Source organism: Carassius gibelio, chromosome A12 (assembly GCF_023724105.1).
Source record: "Carassius gibelio isolate Cgi1373 ecotype wild population from Czech Republic chromosome A12, carGib1.2-hapl.c, whole genome shotgun sequence".
Classification (NCBI taxonomy): Eukaryota; Metazoa; Chordata; class Actinopteri; order Cypriniformes; family Cyprinidae; genus Carassius; species Carassius gibelio.
The window spans coordinates 13,695,118-13,712,762 of NC_068382.1; the positions used below are offsets into that span (position 1 = coordinate 13,695,118).

The window sequence follows — 17,645 nt, forward strand, 5'->3', positions numbered from 1 at the left end:
GTAACGTAAATGTCTGTTACTTTTGATTCACTTTTAATGCACTGAATATTCATTTCTTTATGTAACTAAACTACACTAACTAAATATATATATATATATATATATATATATATATATATATATGGTTATGAATTAATTAATACAAAATTATGAGGTGAAACAGCTCAATGCATTTAGAAAAATGTAAATGCAAAACTGAAACTATACATAGGGTAATGTTTATGAGAATTGCAGTGCATGAATTTAAGAAAGAAAAAAAACATTCTCCATGTGATGATCTTTATACCCTCTGGTGACATCTGTACTGGACTGGCTGTGGGAGGTGTGTTGCAGTCTGTTTTGCCATCTTATTTTTTAAATCATTTGGTAACATTGCAAGATGGAAAAAAACATCTCAAATAAAAAGCCCATATGTGTGTGTGTGTGTGTGTGTGTGTATATTGTATATATATATATATATATATATATATATATATATATATATATATATATATATATATATATATACAGTATTGTTCAAAATAATAGCAGTACAATGTGACTAACCAGAATAATCAAGGTTTTTAGTATATTTTTTATTGCTACGTGGCAAACAAGTTACCAGTAGGTTCAGTAGATTGTCAGAAAACAAACGAGACCCAGCATTCATGATATGCACGCTCTTAAGGCTGTGCAATTGGGCAATTAGTTGAAAGGGGTGTGTTCAAAATAATAGCAGTGCCTACCTTTGACTGTACAAACTCAAAACTATTTTGTACAAACATTTTTTTTTCTGGGATTTAGCAATCCTGTGAATCACTAAACTAATATTTAGTTGTATGACCACAGTTTTTTAAAACTGCTTGACATCTGTGTGGCATGGAGTCAACCAACTTGTGGCACCTCTCAGCTGTTATTCCACTCCATGATTCTTTAACAACATTCCACAATTCATTCACATTTCTTGGTTTTGCTTCAGAAACAGCATTTTTGATATCACCCCACAAGTTCTCAATTGGATTAAGGTCTGGAGATTGGGCTGGCCACTCCATAACATTAATTTTGTTGGTTTGGAACCAAGACTTTGCCCGTTTACTAGTGTGTTTTGGGTCATTGTCTTGTTGAAACAACCATTTCAAGGGTATGTCCTCTTCAGCATAGGGCAACATGACCTCTTCAAGTATTTTAACATATGCAAACTGATCCATGATCCCTGGTATGCGATAAATAGGCCCAACACCATAGTAGGAGAAACATGCCCATATCATGATGCTTGCACCTCCATGCTTCACTGTCTTCACTGTGTACTGTGTCTTGAATTCAGAGTTTGGGGGTCGTCTCACAAACTGCCTGTGGCCCTTGGACCCAAAAAGAAAAATTTTACTCTCATCAGTCCACAAAATGTTCCTCCATTTCTCTTTAGGCCAGTTGATGTGTTCTTTGGCAAATTGTAACCTCTTCTGCACATGCCTTTTTTTTTAACAGAGGGACTTTGCGGGGGATTCTTGAAAATAGATTAGCTTCACACGGACGTCTTCTAACTGTCACAGTACTTACAGGTAACTCCAGACTGTCTTTGATCATCCTGGAGGTGATCATTGGCTGAGCCTTTGCCATTCTGGTTATTCTTCTATCCATTTTGATGGTTGTCTTCCGTTTTCTTCCACGTCTCTCTGGTTTTGCTCTCCATTTTAAGGCATTGGAGATCATTTTAGCTGAACAGCCTATCATTTTTTGCACCTCTTTATAGCTTTTCCCCTCTCTAATCAACTTTTTAATCAAAGTACGCTGTTCTTCTGAACAATGTCTTGAACGACCCATTTTCCTCAGCTTTCAAATGCATGTTCAACAAGTGTTGGCTTCATCCTTAAATAGGGGCCACCTGATTCACACCTGTTTCTTCACAAAATTGATGACCTCAGTGATTGAATGCCACACTGCTATTTTTTTGAACACACCCCTTTCAACTAATTCAACTAATTGCCCAATTGCACAGCCTTAAGAGCGTGCATATCATGAATGCTGGGTCTCATTTGTTTTCTGAGAATCTACTGAACCTACTGGTAACTTGTTTGCCACGTAGCAATAAAAAATATACGAAAAACCTTGATTATTCTGGTTAGTCACATTGTACTGCTATTATTTTGAACAATACTGTATATATATATATATATATATATATATATATATATATATATATATATATATATATATACAAGATGTTCAGTGCAGATTACCACATTAATAATAGACAAATGCTCACATTTTGAAAGAAGTAAAAACATCTAGCAGAATGGATATTCAGCTTCTGTGAGATTGAGGTCCATTCGGTGCTTTTGTCGAACAGTAGCGGAAACTTCTCAGTTTGTCACATATATGCCAGACAGGGATTTTCTCCAGTGGAGCTGCCCAATGAGTGTTTCCCCCTCTTCTTTTAGTTGTTCTATGTAGTTCATGAATAATCATTGAGAAATTACCTCTTCAGGGTTTTTTAATGTCTTGCCCTTTTCTCGGACGATTCCAGCACCCACAGGTAACTGTGTGGATTGGTGACCATTCAAGTGCGGCTATACCATTTTAACTTATCATTTCTCTCAAGAATAGTCTGTGCTCCTCCCATTCCTCCTCTTTCTTTTCCCCACCATACTTCCATCTCTCTTATTCACCTCCTCTTTCTACCCTACACAAATCATTGATTTTTCAGAGGTTCTATAAAATATTCACGATGTGTGGGCAGGCTTCTTTCTTTGGGAATTTGGTGAGGGAAAATCATTTTGAAGGCAAAGTCGTAAAAGGAAAAAGAGAGACTGACAAAAAGAAATAAAGAGAGGGAGAGAAAGGCAAAAAAGAAAAGGCAAGATAAGAGCCATGGAAACCTTTCTAACTTCGTGTTTGGAATATCAATGGCTCACTTTGGAACAACTCTTGAATATAAATAAATAAGCCAATACATTGATAAAGATTGCTATCCGTGGTTGTTGTATCTCCACACTCTCTTCTTAAAGCCTCAGATCGAATTGATTCCAAGCAGATTGTCACTCTCGCTTTGAGGACACACTTGTTTTGTTTTTATTCTTCCATCTGTCACACCAGCTTCTTTCCTTCCACTTGAGTTTTTACATGTTACAATATCTTTGAAAATTAGAATATAATTTAATTACAGACCACTATCTTTAAAAAAGAAAAAAAAAAAAAAAAATGTAGGTGTTTCTTCAGCTATTCACATCTCATGAATCAAACATGCTCTTTACTGACACTGTTGTTTCCTAAGTTATGTTTGAATGTCTGGGTCAAGGTCTATGGATAAACAATAAAATCTCTACACAAACAGAAAAGATATTTAAAAAAAAAAAAAAAAAAAAATTCCAAGACAGTTTCAATGTGACCTTCATATAACAAATAAATTAATACGTTTAAAAAAAAAAACTCAAATGCAACCAAAAATGTGTGATCTGGGATGGCCCTAGCCATGATTGGTCAACCTAGGTGCCACCCCAAAATTATCCCATCACCCAAATCAGTGGCTGGACCTTCAGTAAAAACCAAACCTCCTTTTTTAGTTTAAATCAGGGCAAAGTCAGTTTTAAGATATCTTTTGATAAAGCCAACAAATAGCAGTTATTGTGCAGCTGGTTGCCATCTGGCCTTAACTTAGCACCTTTTCTAGCTCATTTAGCACATAACCTTTTCTTACACAAGCACATTATAAATCAGAGAAGCCATCCTGTAATGAGCCTGTGCCTCACTTGTCAAGTCTGTACATGCCATTTGTATTTTTTACAGTTTCTTTGTATCTATTTGATTAGTAGTTCTTGGTTTAATATGTTGGTGACTCTTTTAACCATACCTCTTTTTTTTTTTCTATAGGTTGGAGGGACAATGTACAACACCGGCCGCCATGTCTCACTCCGACTGGATAAAGAGCACCTGGTGAACATCTCCGGTGGACCAATGACATACAGCCATCGTCTTGAGGAGATCAGGTTACACTTTGGAAGTGAGGATGGACAGGGCTCTGAGCATCTCCTCAACGGCCAGGCTTTCTCTGGGGAGGTGAGCATCGTCCTGAATGGGCCACAGATCAGACTGTAGAACACCAGTAGCTGCTGGTATTCATCAGTCTATTGATCTGTTAAGGTCACTATCTAAGTGCAAAGTGTAAAGACAGCAGGTCTCAAAGGTCAACAACGGGTGTAGGCTGAAAGCAAAACTCTCCATGGCATAAGTCTAAAATATAGTGATGTTTTATGCATGGACAGATAGTCATAGTGTGCCTCAGAACATGTATTTCATGAAATGTGTAACATGGCTTGCATCACAGTTTGCACCCTTCTGAACAATATCCTTTAACATACTGAAAATCTCATCAGTATTTTGGGGTGCAATAGTGCTAACCTTATTGCTGATGTTTTAGTGTGCTCATTCTCCATTGTAAGTAGTCTCACACTAACAGAGCCATAACAGTGGGGGAAAGCGTCTCAATTACATGCACAGTGCAAATTTAGCATGCACTGCACTGTGGCCTCTATCATTTGATAAAGTCTCCAGTCAGTGAAGTCTTGACATTTCTCTCTGAGGGTAATGAGACCCACGATTTGTGTGGCAACAAAATAGGCGTCAGCTTGACAGGCAAATCCTCAGTAATTAATGATTATTATTTCTTTCCCTACCGCGGCAGCCACCTGATAATCCAACAATAATAAAGCAAAGTGTCAACAGTCAATCAGGGCAAAGCGAAGCGTGACCCAGGCACAAAAAGGCCAGCTCTGTCTTTCACTCTTATGTTTAAACCATTACTTCGTAAAATATCTAAATCTATATTCACTGATGCTGTAGTTGTTATTGCTTTAGCTAAAGAATTTATGCCTAGACTATATCTGGAGAAAGATGTCTGTTAGCATTCCCATTTATCTCAGTTGTTTGGCTAGTGCAGGAGTAGACAGAAGTACACTACCATTCAAAAGATTGGGGTTAGTAAGATTTTTCTTTTTAATTCTTATGTTATTTATTTTATTTTATTGCAAAGAAATTAATAGCTGAGGGGTAATGGATACTGGGAAATTAGCTTTGCCATAATTATGAATTACATTTAAAAAAAAAATATTATAATCGAAAACAGCTCTTTTAAAATGTAATAATGATGAACAAGGGAGATTTCTTTTTAAAAAAAAAAACATTTAAAAAATCTTACAGACCTCTTTTTAGCCTTTGAATGTTAGTCTATGTGATTGTGTAAAATTAAGAATCATCTTAATTTCAATGTAATAAAATGAAATTTAAATTTAATTGGCAATATCCCAGAGTAAGTTAAAGTGAAATTTGAATTGCAATGAAAAATAATTTACTGATTTATAATTCAAAGAAATTCAATTCAGACCATGCATTCTGGGGAATGTTCAAAAGTTTCAAAAATGTCAAAAAAATTATTTAGTTAACATTCAAAGTTTGTCTGGACAGACTTTACTTTTCTATTTAAAAATCACATGAATTTTAATTAATTTTAATTCAACTTAGATTTACATTCAAACTGCAGTTCTGCATCCTGTTTGTTGCTGCAAATCAATTAATTATTATTATTATTTATTTTTTTTAAGCCACTCACCTGAGCCAGAATTACCAGGTGACTAAAACACTAGAGCAAAAAGAAACATCATCATGTTTATTCAAAGAGCTTTCAGTATCACTCTTCCTCGTGCTCAGGAATAGCTCTGTAAAAAAATAAAAAATAAAAACCCTGAGAATGTAAATGAAACCAAATGAGCCGGGACTGTGCCTGTCCTTGAAAAGAGAATGGAGATGAAGAATATTACAACTTAAAATGACAAACACATTCCCAACCGGTTTTGCATTCAAATGCAGCCAAGCTTTTAAGCTTTATTTGGGTGCCTGTCTCTGTAACATTCAGCACGGCTGCCTTTCTTTTCTCTCATTTGTTCAATAGTAATAAAAGATTATGTTTGACTGATGCTCATGGTACCCAGAGGGAAGTTACCTCTCTGCAGATGCATTGCAACACCTCTGAGTTAATACATACCTCATTCTCCCAGATCTGATATGGGAAGTCTCACTCACAAGCTGAAAATGAAACACCAGTGATGAAATGAGTGCTAAAATATTCAAGGTGTTTTTTAGAAACTTGCCTAGGTGGTTCCCCTCCATTCTTTATTTCCCCTTGGAGATTTTATATGCTCTTATGAGCCTGCACAAACAACTGAAAAAAAAAAAAAAAAACTTTTTTAAAAAGTTTTGTCTATGCAATATTTATCTGTGTTATGTTTCTATTTCACATTCTTCAGTGCCTCTCAATAAACAAAGTAATAATTTTGTGGGAATATGTATGTTTAGCTTTTATATATCTATATTAAATTGATATTTCACACTAAAATACAATTTTTGTCATAATTTTCGCTCGTATGGAAAACAAAAGTTATTTAGAACAATTTTTGTCCATACAATGCAAGTCAGTGGACTCCAAAACAATATTGGACCCCCATTGTCTTAACCCATTCTTAAAAAAAAAAAGAATTGTATTCCACAGAAATATGTCAACTATGAATTTTTTTTAAATTATTATTTAAGCTGTTTTAAATTATCAATTTTTGAATGGAAGTTAAAATAGGATCACATATTATTTACACATTTTAAGCACAGTTGAGAATAAGTATATTGTTTAATTTTTTTATATAAATATATCTGCTACTTTGAATGGCCATGGTTACTTTGTTACTCTGAATGACACAAAAAGGGAGAGAATATTGTCATTGCTCCCATGTTTTGAATATTTTGTACCATTACTGAGCAAATAACAGAAGCAGATCTATAATGGTGCAACCTGAAGAACAAGCTAAAAAAGACGTTTATAAGAGACAGCGCAAAAGTTAACAGTTTAGAAACCTTTGTAGCCCTAGAGAAGAACAGATTGTTACATAAACAACATATATTGGTGGCAATACAATATACTGTATTCAATATTTCTCATTTGAGAACTTGATGGAACACACACAGTTGTCTTTATGTGAAAAACTGGTGGAAATACAGTATAATTCATATCTCATTTAACTGACTCGTCTAGACGAATGTGAAAGGAACTGAACTGGTGGTAATACTGTATAATCAGCATGTCTCTTTTCATTGAGAACTTGGAACTTGAAGGACTCAGACACACACACACTTTAAAGTCATGATGCTTTTCAAAGATCATTATTTTGTGTATTGCATGCAATGGAATGTATTAGTATGCTTTAATATTCAAAAAACTTTTTTTTTCGCATACTGTACATTACTGTAGATCCTCTTTGCAAAAATACATTAAAATACCAATATTTATTAAATGTAAATTTTTAGTGCTAAACATCTCCATTTCTCTGAAATGTAAATAAAATGCCATCAAAACAGTGACACAATATGGTGTAGCAGACAATTTTGCATTACCAAATAACAAAACATTACTTTGAATGACGAAACTTCCACTTAAGCTAATATTGCAGGCGAACAACTATCTACCTGTGAACTTAACCACAACGAAAAGTGTTTTAGACCTGTTTTTGTAACTCAAGCTACCACACTATGAAAAGTCAAACTATCAAATACCACTATCAGATACCACACTATCAAATATTTTAGAGCAATAAATAAATCTTGCTGCAGCACTACATAGCCTTTAGGGCGCCCTTTGATGATGTAAAAGATTGTTTAATGATTATTTGTGGTTTATTTAATTTCAGAATAGCTTCTTAATCTGCTTCCTAAAACTGCATATTCGGGACAAAAGTCCACTAGTTATTGAGGTGGCACCGAGCGGCAACCTCCCGCTCTCTCGTGAGGCCAATAAGGAAGTGACTAAAACTGCAATTCATCGACTGGCCGCTTGAGGCTGGCTGCAGAAGAGAGTCAGTCCCATAGACTCCCCATGTTAAAATGCCCAACTTTACAGCAGAAAAAAACATGTTTACAGCCTGGTTCAAAAAATGATTTTGGTCTATATTGCAAATTTTGCCCTTCATGAAAATTGTGAGGGGGGTGAATTTTTTTATAACTCATCCGTTTAAATTATATTAAGCCTTAAAGTTCTGCATAATTAAGGGCGTGGCCACTTGAGTGACAGGTGGATTGCCGCTGCTGATAATGCAGTCTCGCTAGGTGGGCATGGCTTAAGCAATCAGCTCCCGCCTTTTTGCCCATTTTCGATTATCCGGGAGAGTCGCGCGGTGACGCGCTTCCAAGATGGCGACGGCCCGCTCTGCACACTTTAGGCTTCAAAACCGCTATTGAGGAGTCTATGGGTGACGTCACGGACACTACGTCCATATTTTCTTACAGTCTATGGGTGGCACGGTTCAACTTTTTCACGGTTCGGTTTGTTTCACATTTTTACGCCTGTTTCACATATAATCCGTATGCAATGCATCTGCAGTCCGTGTGCGTCATGTATGTGGTGCAGAAGCAGCACGGACTCATTGTGTTTTCACACAGGACGCGTTTGCAGTCCGCTACTGATCCACGTCGGTTTAAGCCACAAAAAAAAAAAAAAACATTTGTCCGTTATTTTGATATCAAAGCATGTAAAAAAATAAATAAAACAAATCAAAAAAATGTTCAGCATTGTGATACTCTTTCATCACAGTAGAGTAACAATCTTTCATAGACATATTTAAATTCAAATATAAACAACAAATTACTTATGCATTTGACTGCTAGGTTTTTATAATAAGTTGCTGAAAACAAGCTGCAACGCATTTAAACACAACATTACCCTACTTTTCTTGTAAGGCTATCACAAACATTTAAAATTAAAACTCACCATTGACATAAACAGTCAACTCTCGTGCCTTCTGCATTTAAATCTTTATTACACGCAATCCAACAGATCTTAAATAACTTTGTTTTTCTGCCTCTATAAAAGTGCATATATAATGTTGCCTTGTTTCTCTAAAGTTGCTCTTTTTCTTGTTTTAAATCAAGCCAAAACTCATGTGTTGCGTGTGAAACACAGTAGGCTTTAATTAGTATACATTTATTGTGAAATGACTGCATTTCCGTGTCAATCCATGTTCATTTCACTGTTCCTGCAACGCACTGACGGACCGCAAACGCGTGCAGTGTGAACGCTGGAATCCGTTAACATGGGTGCTTAAAAAATTACGCACCGCAGACGGAGTATGTGTGAAACGGCCGTTAGAGTCACGGTTTTCGGTACAGTTTGGTTTGTGCTTATGGAAAAACTATACTTTCTACAAAAAAATAAAAAAAGAAGAATATTCTGTCCAACTACAAGCAACAGCACACATAAATACAATAGAGGGTAACACTTTAGAATAAGGTTCCATTAGTTAATGTTAGTTAACTACTTTCGTTAACATGAACTAAGCAAGAACAATCCTTCTACAGCATTTATAAGTCTTAGTTCATGTTAATTTCAACATTTACTAATGCATTATTTAAATCAAAAGTTGTGCTTGTTAACATTAGTTAATGCACTGTGAATTACCATGAACTTACAATGAATAACTGTATTTTCATTAACTAACATTAACGAAGATGAATAAATACAGTAATAAATGTATTATTCATTGTTTGTTCATGTTAATTAATACATTAACTAACATTAACTAATGGAACCTTATTCTAAAGTGTTACCCAATAGAGTAATGATACAAACAATAAACTGTGATTTTCAGTTGTTGTTTTTTTTTTTTTTTTGGGCAGGTCGAGCATAAGTTTTTAGGTAAAGAATTGTAATAAAGTAATCAAATGTAAAACAGCATTGCATATTGGACTATATAAATTAAAGATAATTCTTTATTAAAGTTATAAAAGCTTTTTAATTAAGAGCAGTGAGTGATTTCTTTGTTGTTGCTGTTTCTATTAATATAAAGACTAACAATAGAAAACATATATTAACCATATTACAGATGCTTTGGATTTAAGTTGAACCACGGTCCCAGCGCGTGGTGAACCAAACGGTACGCGTTTTTTTCAGCGAACCGTGCCACCCCTACTAGTTATATTTATATAGTCAATACTTAAGAAAAAATAAAATAAAAAAAGATGTTATTTTATGTAATGTAATATTTACTTTACTTCCATGTTATAAATGTAAAATCACTGTAAATTTAATTTGATTCGGACACCAAAATGGTGATGTCTCGTCTTTTGACCCAGATAGATTGCTGTTTCTAAATTAAACAACAGTCTCAGCCTTTTTTTAACGAGTATGCAAATATGTGAATAAACAGAACAATCGAATGCATAAACATTAAAAGAGTGTTTCTTTGAAATAATAAACAAAACTAAATCTGTGATCTGCACAACTTCCTTAACAACCCACACTTCTGTTTTAGATCTCCTTTTTACCCTTTCATTAGTTTCTAATTATCAATGATAGCAAAATAACACATTAGCATTGCTGTTCAGAGCTTAGATGCTACAGTATATTTGCTCATTAAAATCCCATTTTCATATGTCCTAAATATAGCAAAGTGCCATCTAAAAAGTACAGCAGAAAATTGGAAGTCATGAAACTTCCGCCATAACTAATTATATTGTGTTATAAATTGCATAACAGCCCTCTCCATCACGTCCCATCCTACTAAAAACCAGATGCCATGCTGTATAAGTAGAAACTGGTCAAGTTAGCTAAGCTCTGGTCTGACAGGTTTCACAGGCTATGTCCTCCCTTCTCCATACTCTCAGGCTTCCGTTTATATGTTCTATGAGCGCACACTCTGATTCATCTGCTATTTGGATGACAATTCCAGTTCCTGTTTCTCATTTGCCCAGTTAGTGCTGTCCACCCCTTTTTGCTATCAACTTGCTGTCTTCATATTTCGTCCATGGTAGGCCTAAGCCTGCTATCAGACGATCAAGAGCTCGTCAGGGGGCCCACCAGAGGCATAAGCTGTCTCCTGTCATAGCAGAGACACCTTTCCTCTCACAGTCTTACAGATCCGTCTGTGCAAAGATGCACTGAACATTTCCTGCTACTGTTCAACACCTTTCCACCATCTGCAAAATTCACAGAATCAATGGATCTGGTGAGATGAGCACCTCAGCTTTTCACACATTTTAATGTGACTTCTTAGAACGTTTATGAAGTGGGCTGAGTGTAAAAGTTTGGGGTTGAATCGCTCAAAAAAAAAAAAAAAAAAAAACTAATCAAATTAACATTCGCCCTGTAATCGCATTCCTCCACACTTGATTAAGTTTATAGACGATCTGTCACTCCCTGGCTCCCCTTTTGCATATTTCATAATTACTATCAGCCACACAGTTTTTAATTTATTTCTTTAAGAAAACACAGCAGGTTAAACAGGGCTTGGTAAAGAATTGATTCCTTCATTTTTACCAAAAAAGGATGTACGATGCTGCTCCCAGGAACTCTACACGGTCCTCACATTGTTTACAGTGTTGTGTAGTTGGATGAGACCTCGGAAGAGACACTTTTTCCCATTAGAAAAAGTTATTTTACAATAATTGTTCTCTGCTCAAGGTAATCTGTACATTTCTTGGCCCTGCTTCCTTTCTGTGGTGTTCACTGAGAAGAAATTGTGTCCCCTTCACCTATCTAAACTGCCTGAGTTTTGAAGCTCCTTCACAGGGACAGTGTGTACTCGAGCGATTCACCGAAAGAAGATTAGCTGAGCTTCACAATGAATTCAAATTTAAATTTGACAGACATGTTCAAACAAAGACAGAAGCAGCTGTTTACCTGTGATTGTGATTCAGAGCCATCTGTAATGACACAAAAACTCAGGCTGTTATCCAAACTGACTCTCAGCTCATTCAAACAGTCACATTTCTATTTCTTATTTATCTAAGGTGAAAACAGGTTGTAAGATTAAATCCACTTTATGAAACTGGATTTTTAGTAATTGCCATCCAAAGTATTATCAATCAGAAATTATTTCCAATTATGCTTTCATATTTTATAAACCCCAAGAGAAATTTGGACTTTCTATCTCAACACCTGTATAGCTGACACTTGACAACAAGAACAACAACCACCTTTGTGTGGGGAAAAAAAGAGCAAAGACCGTACCTGTGCCATCGACTTAAGCTGACACTATTTTGTCTTTGATGGTGCGCAAATAGCGAAGTAGGGAGTTTATTTTTTGTTAACTAGAAGTCAAAACCAATTAATGCCCATTTTGTCTTTACACAGGTGCAGCTTATACATTACAACCATGAACTGTACACAAACTACACAGAAGCTGCTAAGAGTCCAAATGGCTTGGTGATAGTGTCTATATTCATGAAGGTGAGTAATGATCATACATTCAAACACTGAAAGTGAAAGCACAGAAACTAAGTATTTTAAACAATATTTGAATAGTGTAATTATCTAGCTATCCACTGAAAACACAGACTGACATGTTTGTTTCTCAATAAATCCAATTTTTTAATTTTGTTATAAATTAAAAATTACGTAGTAACAGAAAAAAGCAAAAACAAAATGCAAATCAGTTTTTGCTTAGATCTTACTGTTGTACAAATGTTATTATGTTTTAAGGATACTTAACAAATAATAATAACAACAATAAATAACTTAAGAAATTAAAAACAAATACAAACAAAACTAGTACTTAACTTAATATGTAAATTTGTGTGTGTGTGTGTGTGTGTGTGTGTGTGTGTGTGTGTGCGTGCATGTGTGTGTGTGTGTGTGTGTATTATATATACACACAAATGCACTTTTAAGAGTTCTTTAATGGATGATGTTCAAGAGTAAAGCATTTATTTCTCAATATGAATTTGTACATTCATTCTCTGGATGGAGGGATGGATGAATAGAGAAGGATCCTGAAACAATTAGTCATGCAATTAGATGACAACAGGCAAACTAAGTTTGCATCTTTAAGTCATTCTGGAAGGACAAGGTTATAAAATAACTTTCTCCTGCTTTATTAAAGGACTTTGAGTCGACATGGCTGCAGAGATTCCCTCAGGACAAGAGTTGAAGTTAAGATAATTAACCCATCCAGTGTCATTCGCAGGCTTAGTCCTCTTTGCCCTTGTGACATGAGTCACCTCTTTTGTCTGTCCATATGGAAGATGCCTAATTCATGCTCAGTAATATACAGTGTGGGCATCAAAACCCAATTTGGACATTTTCCATATACCACAGAGAGAGTTAGAAGTCTGTGCTAAAACCATACATTAACAATATTTTGGTGAATGTTCATTTATATATATTTTACATACAACTAAGCAAAAAAAATAATGTCTTGTCAAATATGTTTTGTGGATTTGACAAATATAGCATTCGAAAATGATTTGAGAATACATTCAAACTATCAGCTCTATCTATCGAAGAAAGGCTGACAAGTTGATATAATAGTATTGACATACCATATTTTAGTTTGTTTTGCTGGTAGGGCTGCACGATAAATCGCATGCGATATGTAATGCCATCTTATCAGTAAAGCCGGTTCTGTAATCAGCGGTAAATCTCTACACATGCGTGATTTCACATGGAGCATTTGTTCAGAGCCATTGTTCACTGACAGAACACGTGCAACAACGGCTGTCTAATTAATGCTGCTCTATTTACAGCTGATTACAGAACCAACTTTACTGACAAGATGCACATTAAATATATAAAAATAAACTTGCGATTTATTGTGCAGCCCTATTTTCTGGTGTTACTAGCTACTCAGTGGACATACTGCAAATGTGGGAAATACTCAAACAACATCCTTCACAATTTGGATGATGGGTTCTGATGTGGTAAAAAAAAAAAAAAAAGTAGGGATACAGCAGTATGAAGTATAGAAGTATATTTTTCATTCAGTTTTTCATTTCATTTTCAGGCCTAAAACTTTCTGTTGTGAGAGAGAGTTTAAAACACTGCAGTGTAGTGATATCTGGTTCGCGAACGAATCACTCAATGTAACCGGATCTTCTTGAACCAGTTCACCAAATCGTTTGAAACGGTTAGCGTCTCCAATACGCATTAATCCACTAATGACTTAAGCTGTTAACTTTTTTTAATGTGGCTGACACTCCCTCTGAGTTCAAACAAACCAATATCCTGGAGTATATTTAAAGAATTTGCCGCTGATGATTCAAAAAAGCAAAACTGCAAAATTGCATTTGTCATCCGTCACCATGAAAGCAATTGGACTTTTGAAGATGGAATAATGAGTGGATTAAGCATTTCAATTGGCAAGAGAGAAATAACATGGATGGAACGTTCTTGGCGAGGAGGATTGTGTGCATCACAGTCAGGTACAAGGGAGAAGGCTTCTTACATTAGGTAAGACATAAAGTTAGTTAAACTTGTTTATCGACTTGTTAATAGCAATTTGCTGTGGAATATGTGCCGATCGGGTCCAGGCGGGTCTGTGTCTTCCCGGCTGGGTTTGGGTCCAGCTTTCAAATAATTGACGGTCCGCATTGGTTCCGGATAGTACATTTTTTACATTTCTCGTTTCTGCACGGGCCCGGGTCCAACTTTCAAAATAATGGACGTGTTCGGTTTGGTTCAGTGTAGCACATTTACGGGCCTCATCAGGTTCAGGTTTTTGGACCCGTGTAGACTCTAATGCAGACCATTAGTAAGGCCGCTGTATGCAGAGCAGTAAGGAAAGTGTGTCTTGCTCTCACGGTCTTTCTTATAATGTTTGTGTTTTCTGAGCACAAACCATCATCTAAAATTAAGCTGATTACTGAATGGAATGGAAGGATGCTAGATGAAAAGGTAGTTTGAGATAAATGCCGTAATCACTATCACTGTTACATTTATTTGCTCACTCTTTATATCTTACAAATACAAAAGCAACAATTATTCTTTTTCCCCTTCATCTGTTCATCATGTGCATTACTTTTGCAAGCCTTCTTGCAGTAAGATGAGTCAAGTCAAATGTAATTTCATTACTGTAATTAAAGGAATGCAACAGTTTGGATTAGAGAACATTTAATTATCTGAAAAGAGCATTAAACTATGTGGGAAAAGCTGCTGCACTGAATGATATTTGATATGCTGATAATGATATTTAAGTCATGTAGCCTGCACTCATGAACCTTTCATGCTTTAAGCTTTACCTTGATTGAATTCTTTTTTATATATATACTTCAAAAAATGTTAAATTAATATTATTTCAATAATTTACTGTTCCGACACTTTTTAACTTTGATATTATAACAGTGATTAAGAATTAAAGTTACGACTCAGAAGTATGCAGACATCTTTTTGTCAGGTGCTGTTGCCATGGTGAATCATAATTTTGGAGCTCCATTGATCATGGCTTTTCATAGTCATAGTGCACACACTAAATTCAGAAAACCATCTCAGGGTAGGTCAGCTCAGAGTTCAAGTTTTAACAGAGTTGGTTGAACCTCCTTACTTGAAACAGGCCATGTTTTGTCACAAAAACACACATATGAAGTTGAACAGTAATATCACAAAAAAAATTATCTGGTGATCTGAGATAGATTATTTTTAGTTTAGATATTTCACCTGCATGTTACAAGTCGCACTGAATAAACAGCTGGATAAAAACTGTGTCTGTCTTAATTTCAGGCTACAATGCAACAAAATGTGATTATTATTTTTTTATTTTTTTATTTTTTTTAAGGGGTTTGATTCTTTTTATATACACACTATATGAAGCTACGGTAGCAGAACCATTCTTGATTCTTGTCATTTATTATTGATGTTGTTGTTGTTAACTATTTAACTATGGTATTTTGGCAGAAATTATGATTACTATGGTATTTTTGTAGGGATATTTTTGACAACATTTGAAAAAAAAAAAAAAAATCATTTTCTGTATGATTATAGAGTCATTTCTCTCAAGAGCCTATTTTTTAGGCTCTATATTATTCTATTTTAAGGTTAATTTCTCACTGACTCATTTTATAATACAAGAGCTGTGTTTGGTGCTATTCAGTTACACTATGCTGCGGTCACTGCCCTCCCCTGCAGGGATCTCACTGAGAACATTGCGACTTCTCCTATTTTCCTGCACTTTTCTTCTCTGTGACGTGAGTCACCCAAAGCCATTTTCTAAGGAACCCCATGCTGTGTTCCCTGTTATGGCATCAGACCTCCAGGAGGGACTCCCATCTGAGTTTAAATAGTATGAATACAAAAAAAAAAAAAATAATCAACACCATCAATGGAGGGACAAGCACAAAATGGAGGCGGCTGAAGAGAAGCCAGCCATTTTGTTTGTGATACTTGTATAAATAAAGTTACTAGCAAAGGCAGTCTTCTTAATACATTGATAGCGAGGGAGAGTAAATGCTATTCTTTTTTCACACACCGTGTAGTCAACCCTAATTATTTCTTGGAAGAGATAATGGCTAGCTGTAGCCTCAGGTTATATCAAAGAAAGTCTCGAAATGATGCGAATAAAACTTTTAAGCCTCAGACCTCACTGTTCACTCAATGAGGAGGTCAAAAGTGAAGTGATTTGTGGTGTAGTCATAAGGCATTTTTTTTTTTTTTTATCGTTCAGAATGAAAGTGTCTCAAATTAGCAAGTAAAGTGGAGTCAAAGAAAAGCACAGTAACTGTGTCTTGTTGGCTCCATTCATGCTCTTTTACTTGCTAAAAGCAGCCACAATTTCTGAAGAACTTTTCCTGGCAAACATGTCAGTGTGTCATAAGTGATTCTATCAGGTGTCATTTAATTACAGAACACGGTTCAGGTTCATCCTGATGCATTTGAGTGCATTAAAAACCGTTTCGGCACCTTAATGGATCAAGTAAATTGCAAAAGATGTTACGCTAGCACCTCTTTTACTATATTACTGCAATTACTGGGAGATTCACTTCCCGAGATGTTGGTTTGGTTCTTTTCTCTTTTTTGTCAGATATATTTGTCTTTCTTTTAGAAATAAAGTTGTCACTAATAATCTGCTTCTTTTTATTTTCCCCTCAACCCTCTTTCTCCCTCACTACTCCTCTTTTCTCTTTTTCCCCCTCCTGTCTTATCACTCTGTCCTTCTCATCCATTTTCACTGTTCTGCCTTTCCTCCCATCACATCTGTTCCATTTCAGATATCCGAGACTTCAAATTCATTTCTGAATCGGATGTTGAACAGAGACACCATCACAAGAATAACATATAAGAGTAAGTGGAAAAAATATGGTATTGTTGACCATTTGACACAAAATCCTATTCTGTTTTCAAATGCTATCGAAAGTACTGACATTTTGCAAGTGATTAAATTATATCAGTTTGTTCAGACAGTATAGTCAATATCAGGTGTATCTTCATCAGATGCTAGAGAAATGATATAAGCATCACCGTGAGATTTGAGGGTAGCTGTCGGTAAGGAAAACTGGAGATTTTGCTCTGCTTATGTTTATCATGACATCTCAAGGTGATGCTGACTCATGAGGCGCATGAGAAAATAAATGATGGAGGGATGTTATGCATTGATATTTCCAGAACCACTGACTCATTTACTATTCACTATGTAGTGAATATCACATAGGCAGGATTGAGGTGAATAGAGTGCATTAAGACACAATATTGTGCAGTAAGAGGTTACATATGTCAAATCGTTACTTGAAATCAGATCTGATTATATTCAGATTTTCAACCACACAGAATATCATTCAAAGGTTTGGAGTCCGTAAGCCTGCATTTATTTGGAAAAAAAAAGCAAAAAAAAAAAAAAAGTGACTATACATTTTAAAATATTAAAATATCAAAT

At 35.4% G+C, this 17,645-nt stretch overlaps 1 protein-coding gene across 1 annotated transcript in view; it reads left to right on the forward strand.

The window, feature by feature from the left end:
- The window catches only part of ca10a (carbonic anhydrase Xa), a 160,745-nt gene that overhangs the window by 136,853 nt on the left and 6,247 nt on the right, over positions 1 to 17,645 (forward strand). The window contains exons 6-8 of the mRNA XM_052611339.1: positions 3,847 to 4,032; positions 12,140 to 12,235; positions 16,984 to 17,056. Coding sequence (XP_052467299.1) covers positions 3,847 to 4,032; positions 12,140 to 12,235; positions 16,984 to 17,056 — 355 coding nt within the window. The remainder of the gene's footprint in view (positions 1 to 3,846; positions 4,033 to 12,139; positions 12,236 to 16,983; positions 17,057 to 17,645) is intronic.